Source organism: Megalopta genalis, chromosome 2 (assembly GCF_051020955.1).
Source record: "Megalopta genalis isolate 19385.01 chromosome 2, iyMegGena1_principal, whole genome shotgun sequence".
Taxonomy (NCBI): domain Eukaryota; kingdom Metazoa; phylum Arthropoda; class Insecta; order Hymenoptera; family Halictidae; genus Megalopta; species Megalopta genalis.
Genome location: NC_135014.1, coordinates 14,146,477 through 14,165,190, shown reverse-complemented (window position 1 = coordinate 14,165,190; position 18,714 = coordinate 14,146,477). Strand labels below are relative to the sequence as shown.

General features: G+C 39.8%; 4 protein-coding genes and 1 long non-coding RNA gene across 9 annotated transcripts in view; 3 read left to right on the top strand and 2 right to left on the bottom strand.

The window, feature by feature from the left end:
* LOC117219331 (uncharacterized) overlaps nucleotides 1–18,714 on the top strand; it is a 68,430-nt gene that overhangs the window by 1,100 nt on the left and 48,616 nt on the right. The gene's annotated exons all lie outside the window — the stretch shown is intronic.
* LOC117219325 (U3 small nucleolar RNA-associated protein 25 homolog) lies at nucleotides 245–2,933 on the top strand. The gene has a single exon (XM_033468396.2). It carries the CDS (start codon nucleotides 248–250, stop codon nucleotides 2,522–2,524), a length of 2,277 nt encoding a protein of 758 aa, XP_033324287.2. The 5' UTR covers nucleotides 245–247; the 3' UTR covers nucleotides 2,525–2,933.
* Nucleotides 2,649–8,763, bottom strand: LOC117219328 (uncharacterized). The gene is made up of 2 exons (XM_033468406.2): nucleotides 7,768–8,763; nucleotides 2,649–3,698 (listed from the first exon to the last, which is right to left on the bottom strand). Exons 1-2 carry the CDS (start codon nucleotides 8,336–8,338, stop codon nucleotides 3,439–3,441), a joined length of 831 nt encoding a protein of 276 aa, XP_033324297.2. The 5' UTR covers nucleotides 8,339–8,763; the 3' UTR covers nucleotides 2,649–3,438.
* LOC117219327 (uncharacterized) lies at nucleotides 8,881–16,829 on the bottom strand. Of its 4 annotated transcripts, none has more exons than XM_033468405.2 (7): nucleotides 16,691–16,829; nucleotides 13,717–13,852; nucleotides 13,431–13,655; nucleotides 13,037–13,372; nucleotides 11,850–12,334; nucleotides 10,684–10,951; nucleotides 8,881–9,029 (listed from the first exon to the last, which is right to left on the bottom strand). In XM_033468405.2, the coding sequence occupies exons 1-7, from the start codon at nucleotides 16,705–16,707 to the stop codon at nucleotides 8,883–8,885; spliced, it is 1,614 nt and encodes a 537-aa protein (XP_033324296.2). In that variant the 5' UTR covers nucleotides 16,708–16,829; the 3' UTR covers nucleotides 8,881–8,882. The 4 variants fall into 4 exon arrangements, with proteins under 4 accessions (XP_033324296.2, XP_076374688.1, XP_033324292.2 ...); XM_076518573.1 differs by having other exon boundaries at nucleotides 16,687–16,787; XM_033468401.2 differs by lacking the exon at nucleotides 16,691–16,829 and adding an exon at nucleotides 14,977–16,394.
* Nucleotides 16,784–18,674, top strand: LOC117219329 (transmembrane protein 192). 2 transcript variants are annotated; one of them, XM_033468407.2, is made up of 4 exons: nucleotides 16,784–17,056; nucleotides 17,425–17,559; nucleotides 17,639–18,035; nucleotides 18,111–18,674. In XM_033468407.2, exons 1-4 carry the CDS (start codon nucleotides 17,018–17,020, stop codon nucleotides 18,329–18,331), a joined length of 792 nt encoding a protein of 263 aa, XP_033324298.1. In that variant the 5' UTR covers nucleotides 16,784–17,017; the 3' UTR covers nucleotides 18,332–18,674. The 2 variants fall into 2 exon arrangements, with proteins under 2 accessions (XP_033324298.1, XP_076374692.1); XM_076518577.1 differs by having other exon boundaries at nucleotides 17,185–17,559.

Sequence of the window (18,714 nt, the reverse complement as noted above, 5' to 3'; positions counted from 1 at the left end):
AAAAGTTATGTGCTTTATTCAACGATAATCGAGGTTGAGTGCACATACTTTCTAAATATATTCTTTGTATACTTGTAGTTTATAATATTTTCATGTGATCTATGGATTAGGCATCCCTTTTAATATACCTATATTGTATGACATTTGTGTCTGTGATAACAAAAACACGTGGTCTACACATAGTTCATACATTTTTTAAAAATTTGTATAAATACGTGATGATAATTAATGTGCAAAGATTATAATTATGGTGCGTGGAAAAAGACCGATTCGAGGTGGAAAACGAAAATTCAACCAGCACGATAGTCGACCAAAACCAAAGAAAGGCAAGTTTAACCTAAAAGAAGCTTCATACGTTAAAGAGCGCGATGTCAAAAACAAGGAAATTGAAAAGCGCAGACAGATGTTGGAAAAAGAGAAATTAAGACAAGAGGAATTGGTAACAGATAGTTCTGACGAAGAACAGACAAATCCTTTGCAAGATTTACTTTCCACGTTTTCAAACGTTCGCTCTTTGCGGAAAAATGCTGTAGAGTCTAATTCTGAAAGCGACACATCCGATGATGAAAACGATGCTACAGAACATAAGAATAGCACCGAGAATGTGGCAGTGAATTCTGATGATGAGACAAGGATATCCAATCACAGCGAAAATGAAGAGATTCAAGTTAAAGAAATGGACGAAGAAGATCCTGAAACTGCAAGAGAAGATGCTGGGTATCTTAAAGATCCATTTTCCATTCATCTTCGAGACGACTTAAGCAATAAACTTTATGAGGCAGTTTCTACCATCCCTCAGATTGTAGAGAAACAGAACATAACATGGTCTGTTCTAAGAAATCTCATTTGTGAAATTCCTAAAGCACAACAGGATGAAGATCATATAAAACAAAGATCCAAAGTTTCTGTTTTGGAGGATAAACAATATGCACAATGTGGTAGAATACCTTCTTTAATTAAAACAGTAGATTGGAATAAACTATACATAAAAGCGCAAATTCAAGGCAATGTCACAAGAGCTAATTATTCAAATGTAAAAGATAATGTTGATACAAATCCATCGCCTCTCACTCCTTTGCAAAAAGAATTGTTTTCAGTGATAAATAATTACCAGGATTTATATTATCCTGAAAGAACATTCTCTAACGCGGATCAAATAAGATTTGTATATTGCTTGCATGCGATTAATCATGCGTTAAAAACTAGAACAAAAGTGTTACATCATAATGCAAAAATAGCAAAAACAAAGTGTACAAATATGGCAGAGGTCCCTGACGAATACAGAGATCAAGGTTTAGTTAGGCCAAAAATTTTGATAATAGTACCCTTTAGACATTCTTGCTTAAAAATTGTTGAACTACTGATAGCCATTTTAATCGGAGAAGATAAAGGTGGCTCCGTAATGAATAAGAAGAGATTCATGGACGATTTTAGTGGTAATGAAATAGCGATGCCTAAGAAAAATCCCAAACCAGAAGACTACGAGTTAACATTTCAAGGAAACACAGATGACACCTTCAAAATTGGAATCTCTATCACAAAAAAGACTTTAAAATTGTATTCTGAATTTTATTCTTCCGACATTATAATCTCCTCTCTGTTAGGCTTAAGAATGTTAGTAGGAGCAGAAGGTGAAGCAGAGAGGGATTATGATTTTTTAGCATCGATCGAATTATTGATCATGGACCAAGCAGAATTATTTGTAATGCAAAACTGGGATCACATGGTTCATGTTCTGAATCATTTACATTTGCAGCCAAAAGATTCTCATAAAACAGATTTCTCTAGAGTAAGAAGCTGGTGTGTAAACGGATGGACTAAATATTACAGACAAACTTTGATATTCTCGGGCATCCATATCCCTGAAATCTACGGAGTATTCAACAAAAGGTGCCACAACTATGCAGGAAAAATCAAAGTAATGAATCCTGTTTCTCTTGGGTCTATTTGCCAGGTGGTTGTACAAGTGCCGCAAGTGTTTCACAGGTTCGAATGTATTAGTCATATTCAAGCCTTGGAGCAGAGAATGGAATTCTTTACAGCAAGAATACTACCTCAGTATAAGGACAGAATCATGAATCATACGTTAGTCTTTGTGCCATCTTACTTCGATTTTGTAAAGCTGCGAAATTATTTTAAAAATGAGGAATACAATTTCGTACAAATCTGCGAGTACACCAAGGACTCGAAAGTAGCGAGGGCGAGAGACATGTTCTATCACAGTGACGCTCATTTTCTGTTATACTCGGAAAGATTTCATTTCTTTCGTAGAATAAGAGTAAAGGGTATAAGACACATTCTATTTTATGCACCGCCCACGTTCCCCGAGTTCTACAATGAAATCTGTAATCTGATGCAAACATTCTATCAAAATCCGCGAGCGGGTTCCGACAGTAACATGACCGTGACCGTTTTATATTGTAAATACGATATTATGCAACTTTCTGCGATTGTGGGGACAGAGAGAGCAAAGAAGATGCTCGGATCAGAGAAATCTGTTCATATGCTCATGACCGGCGAATGAGAGAGATCGCAGGATTATCAAGGAACAATGTATTTTATACAATTAATGTAAATGTTTCAGGCTTGGTACATTAAACGGCTAGAATTTGTACTATCAGTATCAATAAGGTGTCTGTTCATATATATCGTTTTGTTCAAATTTCTTTATTATGTAGTTAGAAAATTACTTGAAATAATTACAACTTCGATTACACTTCTCCGAAACGATTTTATCTGTTACTTATCGCCTTATCGAACATATCGGTACGCAGTATCAAAACTAAAATTCTCGCGCGTGTTCTGAAAAGGTGATCCGAGCTCGAGTGGACGATCGAAATCATCGCGTTTAGTACTCGTTCCATGCAGAATGTTACAAATCGTGTAGCACGACATAAACATCGAATAAATGTACAATCCTGGATCCATTCAAATCTCTTCACGCTTCGATTTTCTTTTACATATCCTCGAACCTACTTCCTTGAAATCAACCTTGATCCTCTTATCACATTACCGACCGGCGACTTTATAGCCATTCCGAAACGAAAGTCAACAATTGTAGAGTTTCTTTAGACAATTTCACTCGTAAACCAGCAAATTATCTCGAGCAACGAAATCTATTTATTGTATCCCGAATCGGTGTTCTGATTCTAATTTTTTGTCCAGTGAGTAAAGCGTTCTATTGGACCCAATGTAATACGCTAATAATTTCAAGTGGCTGCTAGAAAATTCCAATTTTAGTTGGAACGTTCGTAATCACGGGTCAAAGCGGACCCGCCATTCAAGGGTTAATCGTTCGTTCGCTGTGTTCTGACAGAAACGATCAGGTTTCCCGTAAGCGAACAGTCGATCCGAACGCTATCAAAGTTAACGAAAAATCTAACGAAATCAAATTCGAATGCTACATACTTGATTTCTAAGGGATCTTTTAACGATCGATCAATCGTTCTCTGAACTCGTGTTAGTTAGACTTTTTCTCTGATATCCGTTATTCGAATTATCGAGAAATCCTACAGAGTCAACGTTGGAGTGTTTGAGAACGTTGTCTTGTTCTTCAATAAAGAGAATCCCAGTTGGTGTTGTCGATGAATTCGTTCGTAGCGATGAGATTGTTGAAGTCCTCACCGCGGCTTTCAGTTCCTCCGTTTGCTGGTCACCATCGGATACCGATCTCACCGTCGTTCTTTCCGCTTGCGTTTCTGAAACGGAAAACTGTTTCAAACGTTTGCCACGCAGAATCGTCTTTATGTTTTTCAGAAAATTTCCACAAAAGGACATTCGTTGTAAGATACAAGGTTTGCCACGACTCGGAGTAGGATTTCATACGTACATCGATCATTTTGGTTACAGATCTGTACCAAACGGTTTCGCGTCACCCGGTTCTCTAATATCAAAATCGTTTATTATTTAAAACACTTTTCACATGCAACGAGCTCAATCGAAGGCAGCTCGTATATAAAACGATTTTCTATAGAAATCAATAAAGGTGAAATCTGGCCCTGCAACTGAGTCTGTAATCGATTACTAAACTTGAACTATTAATTTCTCCTGATTCGAATTATTTAAGAAAGAAACAAAGTTGCATTTGGCTTCTATGTCCTTCTGATTAATGTAGATAATTTTTACTTTACTACGTAAGTATGCAAATGTCACGTAACTTACAATTACAAGGAACTGTTCTATTATCTGGACATTTATGCCCATTCCACTTTGTCTAGACACAATCGTATCATTACTACTCTATCGTATCATTAAAATCCCACTCCGAATTTCGTCGTCAACCTGTACTTCGATCTGCCTAGTGATTCCAAAGAATATTTTTACCGTTGAAGCCAGAGAGTGTGGTAAGAGAATTCGGTAATTTGGTATCGACGCATTCCGGTTTCGGCCTGATCCTGACGGTCACATCTTTCGGGTCCCATACGAAGGTATAGTACAACGAGAGCAGTATTGCGCCCATGCTAACGAATATTACGTAGGCCACCACCGTCAGCACACGCACCAATTTCTGCTTGTGCTTCGGCTCGTACAGCTTGTCTTTCCTCTCATCGCCGGCGAATCGTATCTCGTTGCCAGTCGGTTTGTTCTCGCGACTACCCGTTTCCGAGTTCGTTTTTTCCGGGTTCAGATTCTGCGCGCTCATTTTTCGCGGCAGCTGCATAATCCTCCGCGTGCCCTCTTCACGTCTCTTGAACAGAGATAGAAAGAGGAACTCCTCGAGTCTGTTTCGGACGCGATCCGCGGGACCTTGATCACCATTTTAGCCGAGTAACTCTGCCACCATCTTTGTTTTAATCTTAACGATACGAGGAAATGCTCGAGAAAAGTTTGATTCAAGAGAGAGAGAACCCGTTGCGACGCGAACCGCCTTCGTTTTCACGGTCATAGTTCACGAGAATTTCATGCTCGATGCTCGAGCCAGGTTCAAGGCGAGTCCATCAACCTTTAACCTTTTTGCGAGTAAGGGATTTTTAAAAGTGAACACAGCTGTGGATTAATCGTTGTTATGCGCTATAAAAAGCTTTGGGTTAGTACGGGTTAAGTACTCGTTTCGGCCAAGAAATCTAGGCCGTACTTGCGAAATATCGCGAACTACGGGAGACGTTGATTAGCAACAAATAAATGGAAACGGATCTTTGTTCGATGAAACGTTCTTTTGCACAGCATAAGCTAATCTAAGCTTTGAAAACCAATCCAGATTTATCGTCGGACAATTTATGGAAAATCGGCAATTCAACGTACGACAAGTTTCTGTAGGAGCAAAGTTACTCGGCCGTCGATCGTTGATAATAAGATTCATTATCACGGTCGATGGTAAGTTGCGGCTCTTCGCGAATAATTACCAAAATCTGAGCTCGGACCGCGACGGGTCGTCGGAAGTCCTCGACGAGAGCTTCGAGGGCAGCAGCATTGTGGTTGCGGGGAAATTTCTGGAAGCTTCGTACGTTTATAACTTTTCCGGATTGTTTACGTATATCAATGATCAGCAAAGACCGCAGGTGGCGAGCCTTGTCCAATTTCGTCGGCGCACAAATCACAGAGCTCCGACCGGAGATTGTTTTTCCACCATTTCCGAGTTCTTTTCGATGCTTTCGATCGGGAGGGAGTGTGTGCGTGTATGTATGTATACGTGTGTGTGTGAGAGAGAGAGATAGAGAGAGAGACAGCGAGAGGGAGAGAGCCCAAACACGCTAGATAGGGCGTTACCGGAGGAAAGCTGCAAGCTCCGCGAACGCGATACAGAGGCGCTGCACAGTCTCCAGTTTCCACGGTTATGGCAGCGCAGGCGAGCCGAAAGCTTCGGAGATCGCGCGCCACGCGCCCACGGGATTTTCCTTTTCGTATCGTTACGAACTAATCCACGATTATTTCTGTTCGTTGACTCGCGGGATCAACCTTTCCCACCAACGGCAACTGCTGAAAATGCACAGGCGAGGCGACGACACCGGGCGAGAGCTTTCACTGCGCAAACTCGGGAACCTTGACTCGGCGTGCTTCGTTTTGCAAGCTTCAAGGGCCGGTGCAAAAACTTCACGGGATTCATCGGTCAGGCAATTGCCCTTTAAACCGATGCTCCCCTATGCCCTTGTTACGCTGTCGAAGCTCGCGCTTGTCGCGCGAACCTCTCGCAGGCGAAGCTCGCACGCGAGCGGAGCTTTTGCGGAAAATGTGCGACCTCGCGCACTTTCTCGAGCATCGATCCCCGGCGAGGCATCGCGAAATCAATCGGACGATTCGAATAAGATCAAGGAGATCGACTAGAATTTGCCGAGGCTGGTCGATGACGCGCGCGGCTTCACCGATATCGTGCGATTACGGTTAAAGCTGCGGCCCGAGCCTGAGCTCGGCATTTACGAATTCAGCGATCACCTCGGTATCGAGTTGGAGGGCTTCCGCAAAAGTGACAAAGAACCGATTAAAAGTGTTGCGCAAGCGTTTTATGTAAGCTCGGGCAGCTCGCGTATCGTTTTGGAGGTGTCGGAGGAACGTCGGCGTGGCGATAGTTGCGTAACCGTAATATCATCAATTTATCGAAACGTTTCGAATGAAAATACGAATTTCCTTGCACCGGCGTCGACTCGTTCGACTGGAAAAGCTCGTCGAACGTCCATAAATACGACTGGATTTTTCGCATTCGAAATTTCGCGACGCATTGAACATTCTACATATATACATGTAAAGATCGAACGTTTATGACGCGGAGGAAAAATAGGAAAAATAGCCCGTCGAAATGAAAAATTCGTAAACGCTCCGAGACCTTCGTTTGTCGAGCGAACGGTAGAACCCGCGTTCGCTCGTTCCTCGCTAAGGAGGCGCGCCTTTGTCTCAATAGCATTACTCTTCGATCAGTTCGCGACCAAACGCGGGCTTTCTATTGGCGTGAAAAGAACGAAACCGCCTCGGTTGTTATCGATTCGGATTTTCGTCGCGTTAACCCAGAAGCAAATCGTTCAAATTAGATAAGTGTTAAGGAAGCCCTCCCCCGAAGCCACTGGCGATCGTTTTTAGAAATTGTGAAATCATTGCATCGACGCGTCGCCGAAGAAGCCATAATGGATCGACCTGACCCTGTTTCAGTTGCTACAGGCATTGCGCGAACAATAAGGATGATCGCGGTGCGCCGATCCAACGGCGGCGCGGCGCTCTTTATTTCTAAGGTTTTAATCGCTGCGTTTCATCCCGTCCGAATCCGAGCATTCCAATCTTCCCCATGATCCGAATTCTAGCTACGAGCATAGCTAGAAAAAGCTATGAGAGCCGTCGAGAAAGCTTCGCTTACAATTAGCCGTGCACGTTCGAGATCGTTTATTTACCTCTTAAATTCATAGCAGCGCTTTAATTCCGGGGGCGATCGGCATATGAGCCGTTTATTTTGAAAGTGGCATAAGTCACTTGACCGTGATGAAGAGTGTGGTGATTTTTTAATGTTTATACGAAATTATTTATACCGAGAAAAATATCAGTATCCTGAGATATAACAAATACAAGTAAATCTTCTCGAACGTTAGCATCCATATTTTGAAACGTGTTAAAACGCAAACCCTTAGATATATCGACTTAAAAACAAAGCGACCTATGCCACTTTCAAAGTAAACGGCTCATATTTCCATTTACGCGAGGGATTTATGGCTCTCGGAGGTTCCTTTCCATCGGTCGCAGCAACCGTCGATTTATCAATGAACGTGACCGTTCCAATAGCGCTCGACGATTCCTCGTGGAACGAGTCTATTCGACGATTCCGGACATCCTTAACGGGCCAAGTCTCACCTTCGATAACATCCTCGCTGGTCATCTCGTCGACCGTTCCCATCTCGATCGGAGAACTCGCCGGAATGCGATCCTTCCCTTGATCCTGCGCGACACGTCCGTTCGCCTGATCGCCGAAAATGGTCGAAGATCCGGTTTCACTTTCGACGATCTTTTCGGTCGAGTTCGACCCGGTGGTGTTGTACTTCGTCCTGTTCCTCTGCTGATCCATTATGTACAGCTTCAGCATCAGCAGAGATTGGTCTAGAATCTGCTGTCGCTTGATCAGCCGACTGGTTTCGTTCGAATCGTCGTCGACGGTGCGGCCTCTGAATTTCTCGGCTCTCTCGAACGGGATTTCATCGTCACCGACCAAGAATTCCGGCCGCCGTAGAAGCCTCGGGTCCGGCGGGACCCAGAGGAACAAGTAGTACGCGCTCAGGCCTATAGCCACGAAGCTAACGGAGATCATGTAGGCCACCGCGGTGATCAAGCGGACCACCTTTTTGGAGCTTTTGGTCTCGTACAGTTCCGCGTTAGAATCGCTGGTTTCTTGAGAAGCACCCTCTTCGCCGGCCACTTTCTTGCTCATTTTCGCTCGAGTTTATATCGAATGTCTATATGCTCGATTTACTATCAGTCTGCTTTAGACGCGCTCACGTCTCCCTCGCAGTTTCACACACCTCGCTATATTCTTCTCGCGTTGTCATCGCACGCGACCGTCGACGTTCCAGCGAAATCTCACCGAATCTACGCTCGCATTTACTACGAATTACTGGAGGACTCGAGGACTTCTCGCATCGACATCGCACGCCTACGATTCTGTCTATCAACGAGCGCTTCGAGGTCGGGATGTTTTTAGCTCGTCAACAAACTCTCGTCGGCTGGTGCACCTCGTAGCGATAAAGTGCCCGTGTTTCTCAGACGATGCGGAGGACACGTTCCCGCAGCAGAAGCACGCGCGACTGCAACTTCTCCGCGAACGTTCGTAGAAAAGCGCCGTTCCTTCAGCTTCAGCACGTGTTAAGCCCGCGCGCAAGCGTCCGTGCGCGAATTCTTTATTCGCCGGTTCATCAGCCATTTCACCTCGACCCTTCCGGGAAGCCCAAGCAATTCTGCTCGTTGCCGAAAGCGCGCTAATTTTCCTCCGTACGCTCGCACGCGCAGCTCTCGTTGCACTGGCCAGAAAAATCATTCGAAACCTCGCGATTGTCCGAGGATGCATCGACTGGATTTATTCCCGGCCGGTTCGTTGAAAAGTTGCTTTCTCCCTCGGGCTGTCTCTACGAGCGTTAACCAATGTTTCAGCGTTCGAGGAACAGGAGATCACGCGAACCGTGTACAGTGACCGAAATAATGACGTACGTCACATTTTTGTGATATAACAGCGCGTTTAATAATAATAATAATAAAAGTATAATGTTTATTAATGAGGTTGTTATGTCGATGTTCGGAAATTTCAAAGAGTTGGAAATTTTGGACGAAATAAATATAGGTTCACTTAATATTCTTGCATTTGTGTTTAAACAAATTATCATAAATGAGACTAGAAATCGAGTTATTTACGAAGAAAACTTAACCCTTTTGCGGACGAGGATTTTTAAGAGCACCGAAAACATTTTTCTCAAAGGATTAGGGTATGCATCAAGTACTTCAATAATTGGAAGAATAAACAATATATCATGATCTTTTCCTATGTCGTCGCTGTGTCGACATTCGTCCTCAAAGGGTTAATATTGAGTTGGTCCTAAAATTATATTATTTAAATAATTATGTTTTTCACTAAAAATGGAGTGTATCTATTATCTCGGCCACCGTATCTAGAGTGAATCGGAAATTCGTGTACATTTTTCATGTATTACTTTCGCGCCAATTCGAACAATTGATAGAGTTCGTGTTCTTATCTACGCGATGGTTAATTTTGTAACTTCTGAATCATAAGAATTTCTTTGGAATGAACGAGAGGAAGGAATGACAAAATCAACCGTACAGTAGAACCTCTATTATACAAATACGTTTCACATGGAAACAGTTCAATATAAAACGATCCGTATACTACACGTACATCGCTGTCCATGAGTACTCATCACTTTTAATGAATAAGTAAGATACAATATGAATTACTGCTATAAAACAAATTCGGCAAATTTCCAATTTTTCTAGTAGTATTAAGTTGAGCGATTTAATTAGATATAACGAAGAAATTGATAACTGGATTGCGAAAATTAGTAAAATAAAGTTTAGGAGCACGCGAGCAGTAAATCGACAAAAAGAAAATTTAATCGTTTCTCATTATAATTGGTGAACTGTATAATACGTGATTGGTAAAATATGTTCTTTTATCGTAATAATTATCTCAAATTATAATAATTATTCATTATTGATTTCGCAATAAAATGTCCGCATATTTATGGGCGGGGATGTACATCTGTATAGTAAGAAAAAAATGTTATGTAAACATAGGTCATACAGAGCTTCATTAAGAAGTTATAACAAAAATTCAGAATAGGAATAGTAATCAACTTGCTGTTACTGCGAGCATTGGCTTGAATAGATCAGCACATGCCGTGTGTTTATGTAAGCTGTGTTTATTAATACATTTCGAAATGTATTAATAGCCGTTGTTGACGATACATGATTGACATCGATCGAAGATTCTTTTTTATCTTTTATTTTTTTTTTAGTTGATTACTATTCCTATTCTGAATTTTTGTTATAACTTCTTAATAAAGCTCTATATGACCTATGTTTACGTAACATTTTTTTCTTACTTTGTGCCATAGAATATACTGACAAAGTTTGAACATTAAAACCTGGGACACCCTGTATACGTATTATTCGAGCATTCGGGAAATCGAGGTTCTACTGTACGACATAATTAGGAGAGTGATGCACGAAGAAACGCGCGTATTTATGAGTCAGCTCGAGATACAGTACCTGGAATCCCGGTTCTGGATTAGACATAGTGCGCGGTGAACTCGATGATGCAACGCGGGGATTTTGCGGAGTTTCTTCTGATCGTGGACTCGCTGTGTACGACAGATTGGGGACGCGTTGTTGACTGCCCAACACTCGGAGAAGTTGAGTCAACAGGTCGTTCGAGCCGTCGAAACACGGTATCGGGATCGTCGTTTGACTACTTTGTTGGGCAATCAAAGAGTTCAGAGCTGGCAGCAGTGCCGGGGCGTAAAGCAACACCGCTAATCTACGCAGCAAGCGTACGAAAATCAATTAGCGGAACAATGAATGGTTATTTAAATGAAGTCGATTCGAAGGCAAGATAGGATATTGGAGCCAATTACTGTACCTCATTGGCAGATTTCATAAGTTTTCGCTGTTAAAAACAACTTAAGCGGGGAAAACAAAGCTTCTTTGAATGTGATTTACAAATCTAATCACCTAATGTGTTACCCATGATCTACAAAAATCAGTTACTGTGCCTTCTCCCTGAATACTCAGTCTCAATAATCGTGCACGCAGTAAAAATGTAATATTTAACATACTTTAAACAATTTTACTTTTTTATAAAAAAGGAAACGGAATTGTATCATAAGTCACTTAAAAAATATATTAGGGATGACCGTTTGAATAAAATTTCATATTTACATTTTCTTTCTATAAAAATATGAGAGAGACGATTAAAGATTTGAGGTTATGTAGGCCTATTCTGTGATAAGCGGTACGGTAGTAACTAATGCTACGAGCGAAAAAGAGGTCCAGTTACTGTACACAATAAATAAACTGTGGAAATTGAAACCAAAAACAAAAATTTAAGTAAATAATCATTGTTTTATTCTTCCACAATCTTAATACGTTTTACTAATGCAATTAACATTGTGATATTTTAGCACGATTTTTTTCGTTCATTATTTTCTCAATTTAGAGCGAATTCAATGTATAAGACTTGAAATAATTTTTGTGATATTTTAAGTGCTTTCGTCTTTCATTTCAACAAATAGATAGTTGATTGAATTGAAATAAAAGTTTAAATAAAAATATTAAAATATTAAAACATGAAAATAAACTAAAGGCACAGTAATTGGCTATGCCACACAGTGGGCTCCGCTATCCTAGGGGTCTGAAATAAAAATTCTGGGTCAAACCGTAGCAATCGAATGGTCATTCCGTTCGGGTCCAGCATCTGATTCGTTAACACAGGTTGCATCATGGGAGTGCAAGCGGTGTGCACGTTGCTTCTCGGGGTCGGCACTCTTTTCTGTGCGCGAGCATTCCTCTGAATCATTCTCGCTAAATTTCTTGCCTGTTCGTTCATCGACCGGATCCTCTCTTGCTGCAACTTCTCGAGACGATTCTCCTCGCGTCGCGCGAAACTGTTTTCGAAGTACTTGATGCGTTTCAAGGCACGCTTCTCCGCGAGATCGTCGCTCGATCCTGCTGACGTGGTGCTCGCCGGTTTCCGTTCAGAGTTCTCGCGGCGAAGTTTCGGCTCCGCCGTTGTTGGTAATATGGAACCGTTTACCGTAAACCCGGCCTGCTTATAATCCTCGTGTTTAACGTCGGAGTCAATACAGCGCGACGTTTCCGGTTCCTGTTTCTCGTCGGATCTTTGGCAAGCTTCCATCAACGCCTTTTCATCGATAGCGTCGATAACTCGGAAACACATTAATTGAAAACGCATTGACAATCAAAGTCTAGGGATCGCTGAATCTTGGACAGAGATGCGCGAACGACATATTTTTAAGATTCACTGTGAAGGGAAGAACTTTTTTGTCTCTACATTTCCACTGGCTCCCTAACGGAGGAAACGCAACACTTTAAATCAGGGGTGTCAAACTCGCGGCCCGAGATGAACATTTTTGATGTCAAGTGTTTATTACAATGTACTAGTCAAAATAAAAATATTTGTTTCTATGAACATCGATTTTCTTTTTTTGCGGTCCACCTAAAGTTAAGCATTGTTTATTTGGCCCAAGTTAGCTGTTGAGTTTGACACCCCTGCTTTAAATGAAGCCCAGGTAGGGTAGTGAAGCTGTTTACCGTGGGGTGACCGATTGCTGTGCCTTTGGCTTGTTTTCGGGCATAGTTATGTAACTTAAAATTTATCGAATAGAACATATCGCATCTCTTTATTCTTCTGTTTCGTTTATTTCTTAATAAAAGCATTTAATGTGTCTTGTCCGATAAGTATGAAGTTAATTATACCCGAAAATTCAAAAAATAAACGAAATAAATAAAAAAAATTTGATACGTCCGATTTCTACACTCATTCTCCAACCCAAGATTCGACGATCCTTTGACATCGATTTGAATTTTCGATCGGATTACGTACAGTTTTCACAAGGAACTGCGTCTTCTGCGTGTTAATGGCGATCGAGGATTTCGCAGAACCGTCGAACATCTTAGCTGCGTCGCGGTTGCTATCAGCTTCCAAAATATTATTGTTGTCCGCTTGTAAACGTGCGTTCGCATATCCGTTCGAGAAGTATTTACGAACGTCGGGTCTCGGACGAGTTTGGTCGTGTCTCGAAACGTTAGGCGGCGATATTGGGTCCTGTGGAATGATCATAGCAACATTGTGCGTCGAGCAGACGGCTGCGGAATTGTTGCCCCATGTTCTTGGCCTGCACCCGTGACTCGCGGGATCTCTTATGGGATAAACGTCGTTCTGCGAATTAGCAAGGTACATTAGCAAAGTACCATTTCGAAAGTTGATCTTTGTTTACCTGGAAAGAATTCCCGCAGTTCCTCCAGTTCGTGCGATCCACGGTCGAGTCTACTTCCTGTCTCGCGTGACGCATCCTCCTCGAGAAAACGTTCGTTCTCTCTCGGTTTTGATTGAAATCTCGGGCACCAACGATGGTTCCTCTTCGACTCTCCGATGATTTCCCAGCGTTCGATCCGTATTTATTCGCGAGAGAACATTCCTTCCAGTTCACGTTCGCCTGCGACTTCGAAAGATTTGATTCGTAAGCGAGCAAACTAAACGGCGGGATATTAACGTTGGAATACCGATTGATGCGCGGAAACCGTGTTGCGCGATATTAAGGGTAGCATCATCTTGGTTCTCGTCAGTTCTCTTTCCATCGCCGCATATCTCTCTTCCATCTGTCTGATGTATTCCAGTAAATACTGATCGGTTGTGTTTCTGTAATAATGCGAGTGTAATTAAATTTGATTAAATAATAGTAATTTATTAAATTTATTTATTAAATAATTTTATTAAATAATAATAATATTGTAATATAATTTAATATATTAATATAATTATAATATAATTTATAATAATATAATAATATAATTTAATATAATATATTATAATAATATATTATAATATAATTTAATTATTAATTTAAATTTCTGAAGCCACTGTAAAAGAGAACTACCATGAATGGCACACACACATATTGGATGGGACATTGCCATTATCTAAAAAATTATGAATTTTTCTATAATAAAATCATACTTGTTTCGTAACTATATTACGCACATCTAATCACACGTAATTTGAAGCCGCTACCTGGTTATATAATGCGTAATCTGTCGGACAATTGATTTTTTAATGCTTGAAAGTAATATCTTTCCTTTTCCATCATAACATTGTATGAAGTACTGTTACTTTTGGTTGAGTGTTTATTTATTGTATTCGGTCAAGTATTTCCTCGAGCATGTTGCTATAGAATGTTGGCATCGGACAGTCTTTTTTATCATAGTAATTAAACAAGTTAAATTTTTAATGTTGTCATATAGATAAACGAAACGTGCAGCATGATAGTGACCTAAACTTTTTTTTGCTTATTGTGTCATTGATTTTTAAGATATTTAATTCAGTAATTTTTGTCAATATTTTCGGTTTCTTTTTATTCAGAGAATTATTTTTTGTCATAAAATACTGACGCGTGGTACATTAAACCAAAGATGTAAAGAAGATTTATGCAATTTTGAGATTAGTATATAACATTATATATACTTACAATGAATAAAAAAAAGAACAGTACTTATAATATTAATACCAATATTATCTTATTGCAACCATTCAATGCAACCGATTGACGAATAGGACAAAATGCACTTTTTAAAACAATTAAAAACCTAAACCTAAATCTAAATTGACACTATGCATTCTTATAGTAAAAGAACTGATCTGTCGAATGTTTCAAACTAGGATTAGGTATGTTGTTTAAGTTTTTTGTTATCTTGTCCTAAATAAAAGTGTCCTATTAATATGGCAGTACTTTCCTATATTAGTTTTCATAGGATTTTGCTACTAACATTCGAGGTGCTCTAAGATAGGGATCATCGAGGACAATAAGGTTAAGATCAAGCGTAAATCCATCATTTCTGGATAAGGGCATTCTTGTCAGCTGAGCGATTGGTGGTCCCTGCTGCGTTCGCATAGTCACAAGTTGCCGAAGGCACTCGTTGCGTCTCCATTGTTCGTTCCGATCGTCCACGGATTCCAAAAATAATTGTCTTCCGAACATACTTGTAAATTTGATTGAGGCACGGGAAATTTCGTTGGGTTACGGAGATAGTCGAAAGGGGTGCGCGTCCGGTTAATTAAATCTAGGCTATACGTTGTCCATCGTTTGTTTTTCCTACATTTTGCCTACAACTTGCGAAACTTGAAGATTGACGCGAACACTTTCAAAATTCGCCGAATCTGTTACTTCGTTCTAAAGACTCGTATGATTCCATTTTTATGAACGGACAACGGATCTTTACGAATTCGTGGCATACACAAGGATTAATATCATTTCAATTTTAAACAATGACAAATTTTGTTATCGACGAAGGAAATTTTTCTCTAATTTTAACTTTCGTTAAGAAAACATATGAATGTGGAAATCTGCGGTCAATTTATGAATTACTTTTTTTTATCCAATTTATTATTTTATTCTAGAGTTTACAACGTTTAACTTGATTTCAACTGACAAAAATTCGGTACGATTTTTGTTACGATATATGCTTAAAGAAAGAAATTTCTCTCATAAAAACATATTCATAATTTCATAAACTATAAATTAATCCGTCATTTTGCCCCTGATTTGATCTAGCGTTAATAAATTGAATTGTCGCGAAAAAATTATACGATTATTATAAAGACTGCCTATGTCGTGTGTAGCAATGTGCATGGGATAGTAGTAGTAGAGCTTATGCCTCGCGGTCGAAATGACTCGTTTGTTTTATACAATTTTTTCAGATTGAATATTGTGTCTTCCTTCACACGAGACACCACGTAGCTAGTCGTTAGCATTCTCTCGTTCCAAGAATTGCAAAATATTTACTAAACGGGCACGTATCTTGTCCGTGTAGCTTTAAGAATAGACCGATATTTTCAGAGAGAAATATCTCGGCCCCTGATTACAACGAGAAACGCATGTTGTTAGTATTAATCGATTTATTCGTTCTTCGACAAGATTGTTCGTGCGACTACGTATTTGTCTCAGTTTCTATGCTCGGTTTTGCGTAGCTAGAGACAGAATTAATACGATATTCGATAATACACTCCGTATATGTAATATACACACATAATTCGATATATACACTCAGAAGTCCGAGGATGTTGTTGGAGTTTCGAATGCTATTCAAAAAAACGATGAAGTTTCAATATTTAATGAAATTCGAACCAAATGTCACAGACTTGTGTGCTGTTTCTAGATTTGTTGTCTGCTGGCGAACATTTTGATATATGTAATATGCTAGATGGTAAATATGCTATATTACGTTATGTATCGAGTCAATAGTCAATAGTTACATATTTACGCACGAACAGAATAAGTAGTTTTGTATTAGAGCATAGTGTCAGATAGAGTCAGGTGTTTATCGAAGATTTTTCTAACCTGATTTTTGTTGAAACAAATTTGTGTGATTTAAGATATCAATAATTGAATTGCAAATGCAAATGCATTAAAAATGTGGATTTGTAAATTGCTAGCAATATCGAAAAGTTGGAAGTTGAATCCGATTTGTCACCTATACCTACTGAAAACTAGCCGCCATTCCCAGCACAATGCCAATTTGTCACGCTTGGTTCTTGATTCGACCAAGTTCGCAGTCTAGTGCAGTGTATTACGATATAGAAGTCTGTGGTGCACCAGCATCAGTTGTATGTACATAAATTAGTCAATTAGTCATCACAAAAGATCCCGATTGTTGCCGTTATGTATCACACGGACTGGATTAAAGTATTTCATGGTTGATCGGCCAGAAACACATTACTGTCTGGAAATAAAAACACAAAGGAATGTTGACGCAGGTTACGAAGGATGTAATAGTTTTCCGTTAGATCGTGCAATCCTTTTTTTGTGGAATGGTCAGCCTACTCCGAAACTCGAATAGATCCAGCAGCGTAAGTAAAATCAGACAAATATTTAGAAATTCTGTCACAGCTTGATCGCATCCCTTCGCTGTTATCGCTGATGCAACGTAAACATAACCTTCTCGCGACGTTTTTGCGTTTCTGTTGCTCCATTTCAGAGAATATGCTGTGGCAAGCGTCTCTACGCTTTAAGCCATTTACTGCTGAATAGTACTCGAATAGAATGAAAGTATTTATTGGAAGCGAAACTGGAAGATTAAGATTTATTAATGCGATTGCTGCGTATAGCCTTTTGCATCCTGCAAATCCACATGATACTGGATTTTGAAATGTGATCAAAGAATAGTGACAGTCGATGCGTTGACACAGTGGTTGTTTTTAATCATTGGATTCGTTAGGGAGCAGTGTTCTTGGATGCATCTGTCAATATGGATGATGACGAATACCTGACGCCTGTGTTCAATCCTCAAGAAGAAGGGTACTTTCATAAATTGGAAACTGTTCCCATTGCGTTGGTTCCTCTCATACTTGGTGTGAGCATCATCTTCATTGGTATAGTTGGACAGCTTCTAATTTTCTCATATGGTATCACAAGGTTTTTTCTTCTTTCAGCTTTGTTTAGAGATCACAGGGATTATATTTGTATGCGTGTGGCTAGAAGAGCAAACTAAATGCGATACTTATTTTATATATTTGTATCTCCATTGCGCATATTGGTTGATAATTTTGATAACGGATCACTTGATCAAAAAGAAACACCATCATTTACGCATTTATGGATATCTGGAGTTTTATCAGATGACGTATCGGCCTGTAAGGGCTCCCCTGTTCATAGCCTCATTGTGGGTTGTGTGTTATCTATTTTTGGCCATTGTTCTGCATCATACGCATAAATTAAATTACGAGGAATACTGTCGAGCATCGGAGTGGTTTACTCCATTGAATTATATTTTACTTTTAACAACGTTGGAGTTGCTGATTATAGTGCCAGTATATGCACACTATATTAGTAAGTATACACTATACCTGGCAGAAAATGTGCAGACGCATAGGATTCTCTGGAACATGATTTTTTGATTCGTAGGAAAAGTTTTAACGTTCAACCGTTTGCGTCCGAAACCGGACGTCATACGAGAGGAATGGTTGTCGTCTTTTACCTATGTTAGTTACGCTGCCAGGCTGGGAATAGATTACCATCGTACCGATTCACACATAGAGGAGTTGCTAGAGAAACAGGCAGATTTCATAAGATACTTTACGGATTTTTATAATACTTTCACAAGTAAAGTGGAGGTTACTCGTTAATTGTGCGCATCGATAACAGAAACAGAAGAGAACAGCGAATCAGATGTAGCACTATTTTATGAACGATGCAATGATTTAGATCAAAATAATCTGTATGTACAAATCGTAAATAGTAAGAAGGAAGTACGTTCGTTTAATTCATGCAATCTTGGAGAGTTCGATTTTATACGGTTTACGTTCACTGCATCTTCTGTGCGGTGTGTATGAGATTTTTCACAATATTCTATAATTTCTGTGAGAAAAATGTACATACGTAAGTGCAATTCGAATAAAAGAAATAATATATCATCGTTATTTTGTTGATGCAACAAGTAGTCAATACAAACTGTGATATTTTCATGAATACAGTTTTTACTTTCTAAAATGTCCTTAAGAAAACGTTT